This window comes from Podarcis cretensis (assembly GCF_951804945.1).
Source record: "Podarcis cretensis genome assembly, chromosome: Z".
NCBI classification, from domain to species: Eukaryota; Metazoa; Chordata; class Lepidosauria; order Squamata; family Lacertidae; genus Podarcis; species Podarcis cretensis.
The window spans coordinates 2,690,853-2,703,003 of record NC_137184.1 but is presented as its reverse complement, the minus strand read 5'-3'; the positions used below and the strand labels follow the sequence as shown (position 1 = coordinate 2,703,003).

Below are 12,151 nucleotides of genomic sequence, written 5' to 3'. Positions count from 1 at the left end.
ACGATTCCAGGGAGCTCGACAACAGAAAAATATGGAATGAAGATACAAAATACATAATGAAACAAAACAACCCAACCCCCTCCATTAAAAAAGCCGAAGAATGTTAATTAATCAGCTGAATGCCAGTTCCAGCTGGCAGACCTCAAGGGTTCTCATGAGAAGCAAAGCATATTCCCGCCAGCCTAAAACCTGCCCATCCCTGCTGTAAAGCACACATCAACCACCAGTTGGTTATTATATTTTTATTAAAACAAACATTATATTCACATTTTGTTTGTCTGGTTTGTTGGGTTTTTTTTTGTTTTTTGCTTGCAATATACAGGCTCTTGAAGGGCCCTCGCCAACAGCCAGTTCTTCCCATGCAAACCAATTGAAGGGAAGGACTCCAGCCCGGTGAGGCACAGTACATGAAGAGGTGGCACATGTCAAGGGGCTGGGGGAGACTTGAAAGAGAAGATAGCCCAGAGTGTTAAGGCAGAGCACCGGAGAGCAAGAATCACAGGAGCGCAGACCCACCCAGGGCAGGATCCGGAGGAGTCTCTCAGTTCGCCTGCTCCTCGTGGATGTGGGTGAAAGTCTCACGTTTTGCTCCAGACTTCCAAGGTGCATTCTTGGCAGAGCTCAAAAACAGAAGTTTCCAGGGATCAGGTTGTTAACCAAAAGCTGCCTGAGCTGTAGCAGCTGAAACTACTCAGGTTTTGGGAACCTGCAATAAAAGCCCCACTCCCCAACTCTCATGCATGCAGTTGTCCCCTTTCTTTGGATCTTCCTTCCCTCCTTAACCTAGCCAAGATTGTGTACACACACACACACACACACACACACACACACACACACAAACTTCCACAAAACCATAACACAAATAAATAAAAACCTTGCACTTGCTCAACATACACTAAAAATAAATTATAAAAATCAAAGCCTCCAGATTTTTCAAAATGCAGTTTGTAAATCAACACATCCCGTGTGTCAAGTGGCTCAATTTGGCAAATTCTGCTCAGCTGCTTGGGGGTGGGGCTGGGGTGCAGGATAAGAAGCTGCCTTAAACCAGACCCAACTGTCCATCCATCTTCTCCAGTATGGTCTACCAGACAAAAATGAAAGGACAGTGAAATGAGACAGATGAACATGTATGCATGTGAATAATGAGTAAGGAACCAGCAAGCTGTCAGGTACAAAAGGATGGCCATCAGACTCCAACCAGAAAGACATAGTGTGTGTGTGTGTGTGTGTGTGTGTGTGTGTGTGTGTGTAAGAGAGTAAAGACTCAGCGGGCAGCATTTGGGGGAGGAAATGAAGTGCCTTTATAGTAAAGTCAGTATAGCCCAGTGTGCTCTATTCCAGTGCTCGCCTAAACTATTAATAAGAGTTTTACAGGAAGGTGTCTTATGCCATGTTATCCCTCTAGCCTAGTATTTACTCTGACCTGAAGCCCTTCAGGGTTTCAGGAACAGATGGAGCTTTCCCATCCCCTGATGTTACCTGAACCTATTTATATATATCAATCTAGAGATTTTGCTAAGGTGTCGTCTACCTGTCTTTTTTTTGCTAAGGCATCTACATATTAAAAAGACTTACCAGGTGAATTGCCAGCTGTAATAAGAGACTTTTCAGTGTTGGCCCCAGAGCAGTGGAACTCTGCCCCTTTGGGGATGCAGCAGGCCTCATTCCTTGCCATGTTCAAGAGGGCTTTGAAGCCCACTTTCAGTCTTCAAAGTCCACTGAAACATGGCAAGGGATGAGGTGGAAAATATTCCCTGCATAATTTGCTATTTCAACTCTCTTTGGTATGGTCAACCGCTTATCCAAGCCAAAATTTTAATTAAAGGGAACCTTGCACTCCCTCTGCAGGCAGGGTGTGGTGATGGTTCACTGGGCATGAAGAATTCACGGAGGAGACAGGAGACAATAGCTATGAGACATGGCGGCTCAACCAAGCCCCCATGGTTTCAAATGTGCCCTTGCCTGTGAACTTTCCAGGGGAATCAGGCCAGAAATGATTGACTACAAGAAGCTGGCCAAGATAAAAAGGCCCACACTACCAGAGAGCTGGTGTGTGTGTGTGTGTGTGTGTGTGTGTGATTGGTTACTCAGAAAATATGCAGCACTCAGCTGGCTGGACTGCAATCCTTCAAAGGCAAACTCCAACTGATAAGTCGTGACTGTGAGAGAGGTCAGACCTGGAAGGACAGCCAGCAGCAACTCTTCCTAAACTTGCTGGTCCAACACTTCCTGCATTCTGTGCTCTATTGCCACAATGAGTGTGTAGCTCAGGTTCAGCTCAAGAATATGTTCACTAGAGGACTCCCTACAAACCCCAAGACAAAACTGCAGGCAGAGGGGCGTTTTCAGCGAAGGACCCAGGGCCCAAGTTCAGCTGAGAAGAAGCCCTCTCTCTGCACCCCCAGCACTCAACTATGCAAAGCTCCACACTGGAGGTTTCTGCCTTCGAAAGCTTTAGGTGGTTTTCAGCCAGGAGGAGTAGCATTAGTTGGGTGCTTCGGGCGGGTGGGTGTTGTAGAGAGCAGCACGGCAGGATCATTCATTTTGTAAAAAACCCAGAAGAATCCAGGCCTAAGTTAGAGTGAGCAGAGACAGAGGGAGTGTGTGATCCTGTGCACACACGCCCTTGATTCAACAGCATTTGCCAGCTTTGTAAGAAGCAAGTGGTGCCACCAATCTCTTTTTATGTCCCACGTTAAGTGACAAAGTAAGAAAGAGGGGGAAGGAGGGTCTTCCCTACAAATAAGCCCTGCGAGAAAGCAGCCCTCACAGTCCACCCAAACAGCCCTCATATTTGGAGTGCCATTCTGATGAATGAAGCTTCTCCCCTCAACAGCTAGCCCTCTTTGAAAACATCCTCCAGAGATCCCAGAGGCAAGTTGTTTAATTAGCTGGCTGCTTCAGAGTCAGGAAACACCCCTCCATTAACGACACCCCCCCCCGCCAAAATACCCACCAGAGTTCTGTCCCAATTGACAACTTCTGGGCTCAGGGGGTCTCCATCTCTTCTCCTGCTTCTGGAAAAACGCTCCCTTACACAAGCCCTCCTGCTCTCCTTGCAGACACAACTCAGGCAGTGTGTCTTCCCACCCCCAACAACTGGGCCAGTTCCTTTTCTGCAGGTCTTGCCAGCCGCCAACATGGAACCGCCCAGAGCAAGTTGCCCAGATCAGATGCTTGTGAGGTGGGCCCCCTCACCACCTGCCTCTTGCAGTTGTCAACTACCGCTAGACAGAGGTTCGATGGATGTTGTGGGGGAGGGCCAAGGAAGGTAGATGTCAAGGAGGGGGTGGGGGGAGGCGGAGTCCATGGTGGTTCCAAAAGCCGAGGGAGGGGGTTGCATCTTCTCCACTCCTCAGCAGAGCGTGTCGGTGTTGAAGGAGAGCTGAGCCTGTGGGGAGACAAGGAAGATATGCAAAAATAGTACGGTATGATTTGGGACATGGCACCTTTCGGAAGAACAGGTGCAAAACCCTGGGCTAGAGGGAGGGGGAAAAGAAAAGAAAAAAACACAAGAGGCATCTACAGCTGACAGGTGGCCATTTATCCACCAGATGCTGCAGTCCAACTGTCTTGCCAGGTAAGAATCGCAGGACCAACTGCATCTGCCACATTCCATAAGAGCTGGCTGCATTAATGCCTCTCTTTAATTCAGTGGCAGGAGAGGATGCCAAGTGTGGTGGAAGATTCAAGGAGGATGGTGGTGCTAGCAGCAGAGACTGCTGCCTCCTCCCCTCCTTCATCTCTCTTCTTCCCTCCTCTCTCCTCCCCTGCCAACATAGAAAGAGCGAGCAGAACTGAAAGGGAAGTGATACTCATGCTCACCCGGCTGCTTGCAGCAGCATAGCAGCGCATCCAAGGGGAGAGTGTGCATTGCAGGGCAGCTGAAGGAAAATGGTGCAGCTACTACAAGCCCAAACAAGTGCCACCTTTTTCTTGCTGCTGCCACCTCAGGCTCCTGCTTTTTGCAACCTCCCTTTAGCCACAGTTGCATGCTGGCTCTCCCCACCCTCCATCCACATTATTGTAAGATTTGGGGGTGGGGGAGCCGGCACTGTGCACCATTGAGTAGCACCAGAAAAAAGCACTGAGTAGAGTATAACATAAGGTAAAGGTAAAGGTACCCCTGCCCGTACGGGCCAGTCTTGACAGACTCTGGGGTTGTGCGCCCATCTCACTTAAGAGGCCAGGGGCCAGCGCTGTCCGGAGACACTTCCGGGTCACGTGGCCAGCATGACAAAGCTGCATCTGGCGAGCCAGAGCCGCACACGGAAACGCCGTTTACCTTCCCGCTGGTAAGCGGTCCCTATTTATCTACTTGCACCCGGAGGTGCTTTCGAACTGCTAGGTTGGCAGGCGCTGGGACCGAGCAGCGGGAGCGCACCCCGCCGCAGGGATTCGAACCGCCGACCTTTCAATCGGCAAGTCCTAGGCGCTGAGGCTTTAACCCACAGCGCCACCTGCGTCCATAGCATGCTGTCAATATGAAAGATGAGAAAAGAGAAAGGCTTATTTGTGTTGATGAGGAGACGAAACTTTCTTTATCTCAAATTAGACCTAATATAAATGAGATTACCCAGCCAAAGCAAGCGCTCACACCTCTCACTCAGTCTGTAAAAAAGGTAAAGGGACCCCTGACCATTAGGTCCAGTTGTGGCCGACTCTGCGGTTGCGGCGCTCATCTCGCTTTGCTGGCCGAGGGAGCCGGTGTACAGCTTCCGGGTCATGTGGCCAGCATGACTAAGCCGCTTCTGGCGAACCAGAGCAGCGCACAGAAACGCTGTTTACCTTCCTGCTGGAGCGGTACCTATTGATCTACTTGCACTTTGACGTGCTTTCGAACTGCTAGGTTGGCAGGAGCAGGGACTGAGCAACGGGAGCTCTCACCCTGTTGCAGGGATTCGAACCGCTGACCTTCTGATTGGCAAGTCCTAGGCTCTGTGGTTTAACCCACAGCAGCACCCGCGTCCCTCTCAGTCTGTAGACACCAACAAATTAGGGACTCTCTCATCAGTACCTATACGGGGGTGGGGGGGGATGCTTAATTTATCGTTTTCCTCTTTCTAATACGTAACTCGAAGTGCAATTCCTTTCTTCTTGCAAGTGTAAACTTCAAATAAGAATAAATGAAAAAGAAAATAGTATCATGGCTGCCATGAGAGCAGTCCTCTCACCCGCTCCTCTTCAAAGCTGATCAGGCCCTCGTCATCTGTTTCCAAATCCTCGGGCTCCTCCACCACTAGGGCCCGCAGCTCAGTTGGGGCTGCACGGGGCCGCAGAAGGTTCAGCAAGCGCTGGAGAGGCGATTCCATTGAACAGGCCGGGCTGGTCTCCTGCTGCTCTAGGTTGTCACTCTGCTTCTTAGCGAAGTTCACAAACACCTAGGGATGGGGAGGAGGAGGAGAAGAGCAAAGTGATAGTCTTACTCCATATATATGATTCAGGTAGGTGGCCGTGTTGGTCTGACGCAGTCGAAAAAAATAAACAAATTGTCCAGTAGCACCTTAGAGACCAACTAAGTTTGTTCTGGGTTGCCGTGGCGAAGGGGCTTGAAGAACTCAGAGAAGCTATGAACTATGCCGAGCAGGGCACCCAAGATGAACAGGTCATAGTGGAGAGTTTTGACCAAACGTGATCCACCTGGAGGAGGAACCGGCAAGCCACTCCAGTATCCCTGCCAAGAAAACTCCATGGACAAAGACAACAGGCATATAAAAGTTATGACGCTGGAAGATGTGCCCCTCAGGTCGGAAGGCGTCCAACATGCTACTGGGGAAGAGCGGAGGGCAAGTACAAGTAGATCCAGAGCTGATGAAGCGGCTGGGCCAAAGCCGAAAGGACGCTCAGTTGCGGATATGCCTGGAAGCGAAAGGAAAGTCCAATGCTGTAAAGAAAAATATTGCATAGGAACCTGGAATGTAAGAACCATGAACATGGGTAAGTTGGAGGTGGTCAAAAATGAGATGGCAAGAATAAATATTGACATCCTGGGCATCAGTGAACTAAAATGGACGGGAATGGGTGAATTCAGTTCGGATGACCATCATATCTACTACTGTGGGCAAGAAACCCGTAAAAGAAATGGAGTGGCCCTCATAGTCAACAAAAGAGTGGCAAAAGCTGTACTGGGATGCAATCTCAAAAATGATAGAATGATCTCGATACGAATCCAAGGCAGACCTTTTAACATCACAGTAATCCAAGTTTATGCACCAACTACTGGTGCTGAAGGAACTGAAATTGACCAATTCTATGAAGACTTACAACACCTTATAGAAGTGACACCAAAGAAGGATGTTCTTCTCATTATAGGGGATTGGAATGCTAAAGTAGGGAGTCAAGAGATAAAAGGAACAACTGGCAAGTTTGGCCTTGGAGATCAAAACGAAGCAGGGCAAAGGCTAATAGAGTTCTGTCAAGAGAACAAGCTGGTCATCACAAACACGCTTTTCCAACAACACAAGAGACGACTCTACACATGGACATCACCAGATGGGCAGCATCGAAATCAGATTGATTATATTCTCTGCAGCCAAAGATGGAGAAGCTCTATACAGTCAGCAAAAACAAGACCTGGAGCTGACTGTGGCTCAGATCATCAGCTTCTTATAGCAAAATTCAAGCTTAAACTGAAGAAAGTAGGAAAAACCACTGGGCCGGTAAGATACAATCTAAGTCAAATCCCTTATGAATACACAGTGGAAGTGAGGAACAGGTTTAAGGATTTAGATTTGGTGGACAGAGTGCCTGAAGAACTATGGATGGAGGCTCGTAACATTATACAGGAGGCAGCAACGAAAACCATCCCAATGAAAAGGAAATGCAAGAAAGCAAAGTGGCTGTCCAATGAGGCCTTACAAATAGCGGGGGAGAGAAGGCAAGCAAAATGCAAGGGAGATCGTGAAACATACAGGAAATTGAATGCAGATTTCCAAAGAATAGCAAGGAAAGACAAGAAGACCTTCTTAAACAAGCAATGCAAAGAAATAGAGGAAAGCAATAGAATGGGAAGAACCAGAGATCTGTTCAAGAAAATTGGAGATATGAAACGAACATTTCGTACAAAGATTTCCATAATAAAGGACAAAAGTGGAAAGGACCTAACAGAAGCAGAAGACATCAAGAAGAGGTGGCAAGAATACACAGAGGAATTATACCAGAAAGAAACGGATGTCTCATATACCCCAGGTAGTGTGGTTGCTGACCTTGAGCCAGACATCCTGGAGAGTGAAGTCAAATGGGCCTTAGAAAGCACTGCAAATAACAAGGCCAGTGGAAGTGATGGTATTCCAGCTGAACTATTTAAAATTTTAAAAGATGATTCTGTTAAGGTGCTACACTCAATATGCCAGCAAGTTTGGAAAACTCAGCAGTGGCCAGAAGATTGGAGAAGATCAGTCTACATCCCAATCCCAAAGAAGGGCAGTGCCAAAGAATGCTCCAACTATCGCACAATTGCACTAATTTCTCACGCTAGCAAGGTTATGCTTAAAATTCTACAAGGAAGGCTCAAGCAGTATGTGGACCGAGAACTCCCAGAAGTGCAAGCTGGATTTAGAAGAGGCAGAGGAACCAGAGACCAAATTGCAAACATGCGCTGGATTATGGAGAAAGCTAGAGAGTTCCAGAAAGACATTTACTTCTGCTTCATTGACTATGCAAAAGCCTTTGACTGTGTCGACCATGGCAAACTATGGCAAGTTCTTAAAGAAATGGGAGTGCCTGATCACCTCATCTGTCTCCTGAGAAATCTCTATGTGGGACAAGAAGCTACAGTTAGAACTGGATATGGAACAACTGACTGGTTCAAAATTGGGAAAGGAGTACGACAAGGCTGCATTTTGTCTCCCTGCTTATTTAACTTATATGCAGAATTCATCATGCGAAAGGCTGGGCTGGATGAATCCCTAGCCGGAATTAAGATTGCCGGAAGAAATATCAACAACCTCAGATATGCAGATGACACAACCTTGATGGCAGAAAGTGAGGAGGAATTAAAGAACCTTTTATTGAGGGTGAAAGAGGAGAGTGCAAAATATGGTCTGAAGCTCAACATCAAAAAAACGAAGATCATGGCTACTGGTCCCATCACCTCCTGGCAAATAGAAGGGGAAGAAATGGAGGCAGTGAGAGATTTTACTTTCTTGGGCTCCATGATCACTGCAGATGGTGACAGCAGCCACGAAATTAAAAGACGCCTGCTTCTTGGGAGAAGGGCAATGACAGGCCTAGATAGCATCTTGAGAAGTAGAGACATCACCTTGCCAACAAAGGTCCATATAGTTAAAGCTATGGTTTTCCCAGTAGTGATGTATGGAAGTGAGAGCTGGACCATAAAGAAGGCTGATCGCCGAAGAATTGATGCTTTTGAATTATGGTGCTGGAGGAGACTCTTGAGAGTCCCATGGACTGCAAGAAGATCAAACCTCTCTATTCTGAAGGAAATCAGCCCTGAGTGCTCACTGGAAGGACAGATTGTGAAGCTGAGGCTCCAGTACTTTGGCCACCTCATGAGAAGAGAAGACTCCCTGGAGAAGACCCTGATGTTGGGAAAGATGGAGGGCACAAGGAGAAGGGGGCGACAGAGGACGAGATGGTTGGATAGTGTTTTTGAGGTTACCAGCATGAGTCTGACCAAGCTGCGGGGGGCAGTGGAGGACAGGAGTGCCTGGCGTTCTCTGGTCCATGGGGTCACGAAGAGTCGGACACGACTAAACGACTAAACAACAACAACAACAAAGATGCTACTGGATAATTTTTAAATCCCCTCCCCATATATGAGACTGCTTTACCCTGTATATGCCCACTCAATCGCTTCAATCTGTGCTAGTTACAAGTGACACATAATTCTTGTTCCACACTTGGAAGAAATGGGGCTTTCAGTGAGGCAGCACTTACACTTAGGAACTCTGCGCTTATTGACATCAGGCAGGTACCTTCACGGTACTCCTTTCAGCACCAGGTAAAAACATTTCTGTTTGCTCCCCAGACACGTGGAATGTTTACATTATCAGTGATATTAATTATTATTTGAATGTTTTAGATAACTGTTTTTACTGATTTTTTTGTTTCGTTTTGCTCTTTTTCTTTGCAAACTGCTTTGATGGTTTTGTTTTGTTTTGTCTTTTAGAACAAAGAGGCCAAGGAGTCAATTGCCTGACCCCCACCATGTTATCTCCAGAATTTTGGATAGAGGTCACCTCCACTCCTGTTCCCCAAAAACCCTTTAACCGAAATTCCAGGGATGTAAGAAGTGCAAACTGGTCATGGCAGAGAACTCATTGAGAAGGCCAACTCAGTGCACTTACTTCTTTGAGAAAGGCAAATTCCATGCTAGCGTATTATTAGCAAAGGGACTGAAAATACAATTGCCTGCATTGCAATGTCCCTATGCATACATCTCTGGTGTGCAGCTGGATCATCTGCCCTAAGATGAAAAGATAATGAGTCTGGGTCTGTTTAGCTTAGGGGGAAAAGGGAGAGTGCAATTGCAGAAGTCTGCAACATGATGAATGGGACAGAGTGAAGTTTTTCTCCCTCTCTCCTAACAAGAGAACCCAAGCCCCCGCTCTGCATGAAATGGATTGGCAAGGATATTCAGGAGAGACACAACAGCAGACTAACTACATGTCTCAATGAACATGCCCCCGCCCTCAAATACATGTTTAAATTGGCCACTTTCATTTAAAGAAAACAGCCTTTTGGGACCCTGATCTGGAAAATGGTCCCAGTATGGCTTGGGACCCCATATTAGGCACCTTCTGAAAATCACCTCTCCTCACTCCTACCTTTAATTGCTATTTACCTCAAAGGTGCTGCTGTTACTTTTTAAGAAACCAGTTTTTCATATTATGTCCCACAACACCCCTGGGTTGAGATTGTCACGCAGTGCATAATGGATATATGAAATTTGCTGTCAGGAAGTACGATGTATCACAAGGAGTTGCTTTCTATCGGGACAGCTTTCTGTCCACCTGGCCGTGACTCTCTGGGTCACTGGTCTTCCCCATCCCCTGCCAGCTCAGAAACCATGGACTGAAACTGGGCCTTCTGTATGCAAAGCATGCTCTTCCACTGAGAGGTGTGGAAATAGCCAACTGGCTTAGGTGGCTACATAGAAAAAGTCAATGGAGGAGGCCTTATTGATGGCTATTAAGAATGAGAGCTAAACAGAACCTCCATGGCATAACCACTTAATATCAGCCCCTTGGTTCCCCACAGCAGGGTGCTCTTGATGGCTCCACCCTCAAGAGGTCAGGGAATGGTCCTGAGAGGCTCCTGCACTCACGTTGTCCAGTGTGGTCTGACTGACGGAATAATCCTCAATGCCCAAGATGTCCACCACTTGCTCCATCTTGCTGAAGACCTGAGCCAGCGAGATCTGCTCTGACTTCAGCTGGTACTGCACCTTTGTGTGGTGCCTCTCCTTGGAAAACAGAGACAAAACATCAGCACTGCACCAGAATGGCCTCTCCCTTTTTTGCACCCCACCCCCTTCTAAATCTGTCTCCTGGTGGACTTTAATACCCAGTGCTATGTCCACATGAGTGAGTAGCTCAGAAGAGTTTGCATGATGCCAAACTCCTCACATTTTTCATCTGGCACCAAGATTGTGTCAGGTGGGGGCTCTGCTGAATCTCCCTCTGAACGTCATTTTGTTATAGTTCTGTTTTCAATGCCACACAAACTTCTTCAGGCTCTTTTTATGTTCTCTTATTGGCAGTTTAGGTGTAGGGTCATGGTTCCCAATGTGGGGCACCCCCCCCCCCATAGGGGGCAATTTGATTTTTAAGGGGGGCAATTCGAGAATGAGTTATTAATAGTTAATGGCCTTTTAGGCTTCCTCCAAGTGAATAGGAGTTCACTTTTTGAATAGTAACAATCATATGTCACGAGGGGCGGGGAGGGAATCAGGATTTTAGAGATGCATTGCCAAAAAAAGGTTGGGAAAGGTGTAGGGGAAACTAGGAACTTCCCTTACTGAATTCAGTAGCAGTTATTGGTTGCAAGGTAGCAACTTCCACAAGTGAGATTGCTTCTTTGCACGTTCAATCAACAAATGTTATTGAATTCATTATCTTGTTATTATTGACCTCCAATAAGTGGACCTCCTAATTTCCCCTATACAGGAACAGAGATATGAAATCCCCCTTTAAAGAAAGCTCTGTCATCTGCTCCCTCCCCCACAGAGGCAGCCAGGGGCCAAGCTTGCAGGAAGCAGGGCCTCTGGGCATTCTCACGCTGGAAGGAGCCTAACCTTGAGGACAGCCTCTGGGAAGTTCCTGTTGAAGAACCGCACTACCTCCTTGACATTCAGGCTGGATTTGGTCCGCACTGTGATCATGTAGCCGTCTCCAAACCTAGAGGAACAGAGGGATCAGGAAACCAACCATGCCACTCTCATTTCTCTCTCTGCACATGCCCCTCACCAGCAAAAGTTAGCCCTGGTTTCTCACACCTTGGCTTGCAACCATGACGCACCTTCACAAGCAATTTTCAAAGTGATGTTTAGTGCAGCTGAAACTTACGGCACTGCTTCCTGTCAGGCCCTGGGGCAAGGCAGGGCCTGATCCAGACCCTTTTCAGATCAGGTACCCATGGAAGCAGGGCCTCCTGGCTAGGCCAGATCCAGCACCCTTGGGAAGCTGCCATGGCCTCCTATGAACAGGACCAGGTGGCTGCATCCAGCCCTCCTTCAATTTCCCACAATGCCCTTCTTCTCTACCTCTGGGGCAGTGTGGGAAGTCATGAGAGTGACTGGTCCCAGCTGCACCATGCAGCTGAAGACACTGCCTCCACAGGCAGGTAAGCCTGATGGCAGAGGAAGGGGGAGTCGCTTTAGCCAGGACCCCTTCAACTACAGAGCCAGTCCTGTCCCGTGGGATCTGCATCCACAGCCAGCCTCACAGCAACCAGCCCAGTTCTCATGTGGATGAGCAGGGGTTGGAAGAGCGTCTCTTTGATGCACCCTCTGGCGCCCCTTGACCTTTTCCCGCTCACCTGTTCTTTAGGTGCTGGATGCTGCCCAGGCACTTCAGGCGCCCATTCACCATGATTGCCAAGCGCGTGCAGAGGGCCTCACACTCTTCCATGCTGAGGGAGACAAAGGAGAGGGCCTCAGCACAAAGCCAGCCTGGATGGGTAGATC

At 47.9% G+C, this 12,151-nt stretch overlaps 1 protein-coding gene across 3 annotated transcripts in view; it reads right to left on the bottom strand.

The window, feature by feature from the left end:
• Positions 1-227: 227 nt before the first annotated feature.
• Positions 228-12,151, bottom strand: part of ABCA2 (ATP binding cassette subfamily A member 2) — a 108,914-nt gene continuing 96,990 nt past the window's right edge. For all 3 annotated transcript variants that reach the window (XM_079961864.1, XM_079961866.1, XM_079961865.1), the window contains 5 exons: positions 12,004-12,096; positions 11,261-11,363; positions 10,292-10,429; positions 5,178-5,384; positions 228-3,394 (listed from right to left, as the gene is read on the bottom strand). In XM_079961864.1, coding sequence (XP_079817990.1) covers positions 3,359-3,394; positions 5,178-5,384; positions 10,292-10,429; positions 11,261-11,363; positions 12,004-12,096 — 577 coding nt within the window. In that variant the 3' untranslated portion in view covers positions 228-3,358. The remainder of the gene's footprint in view (positions 3,395-5,177; positions 5,385-10,291; positions 10,430-11,260; positions 11,364-12,003; positions 12,097-12,151) is intronic.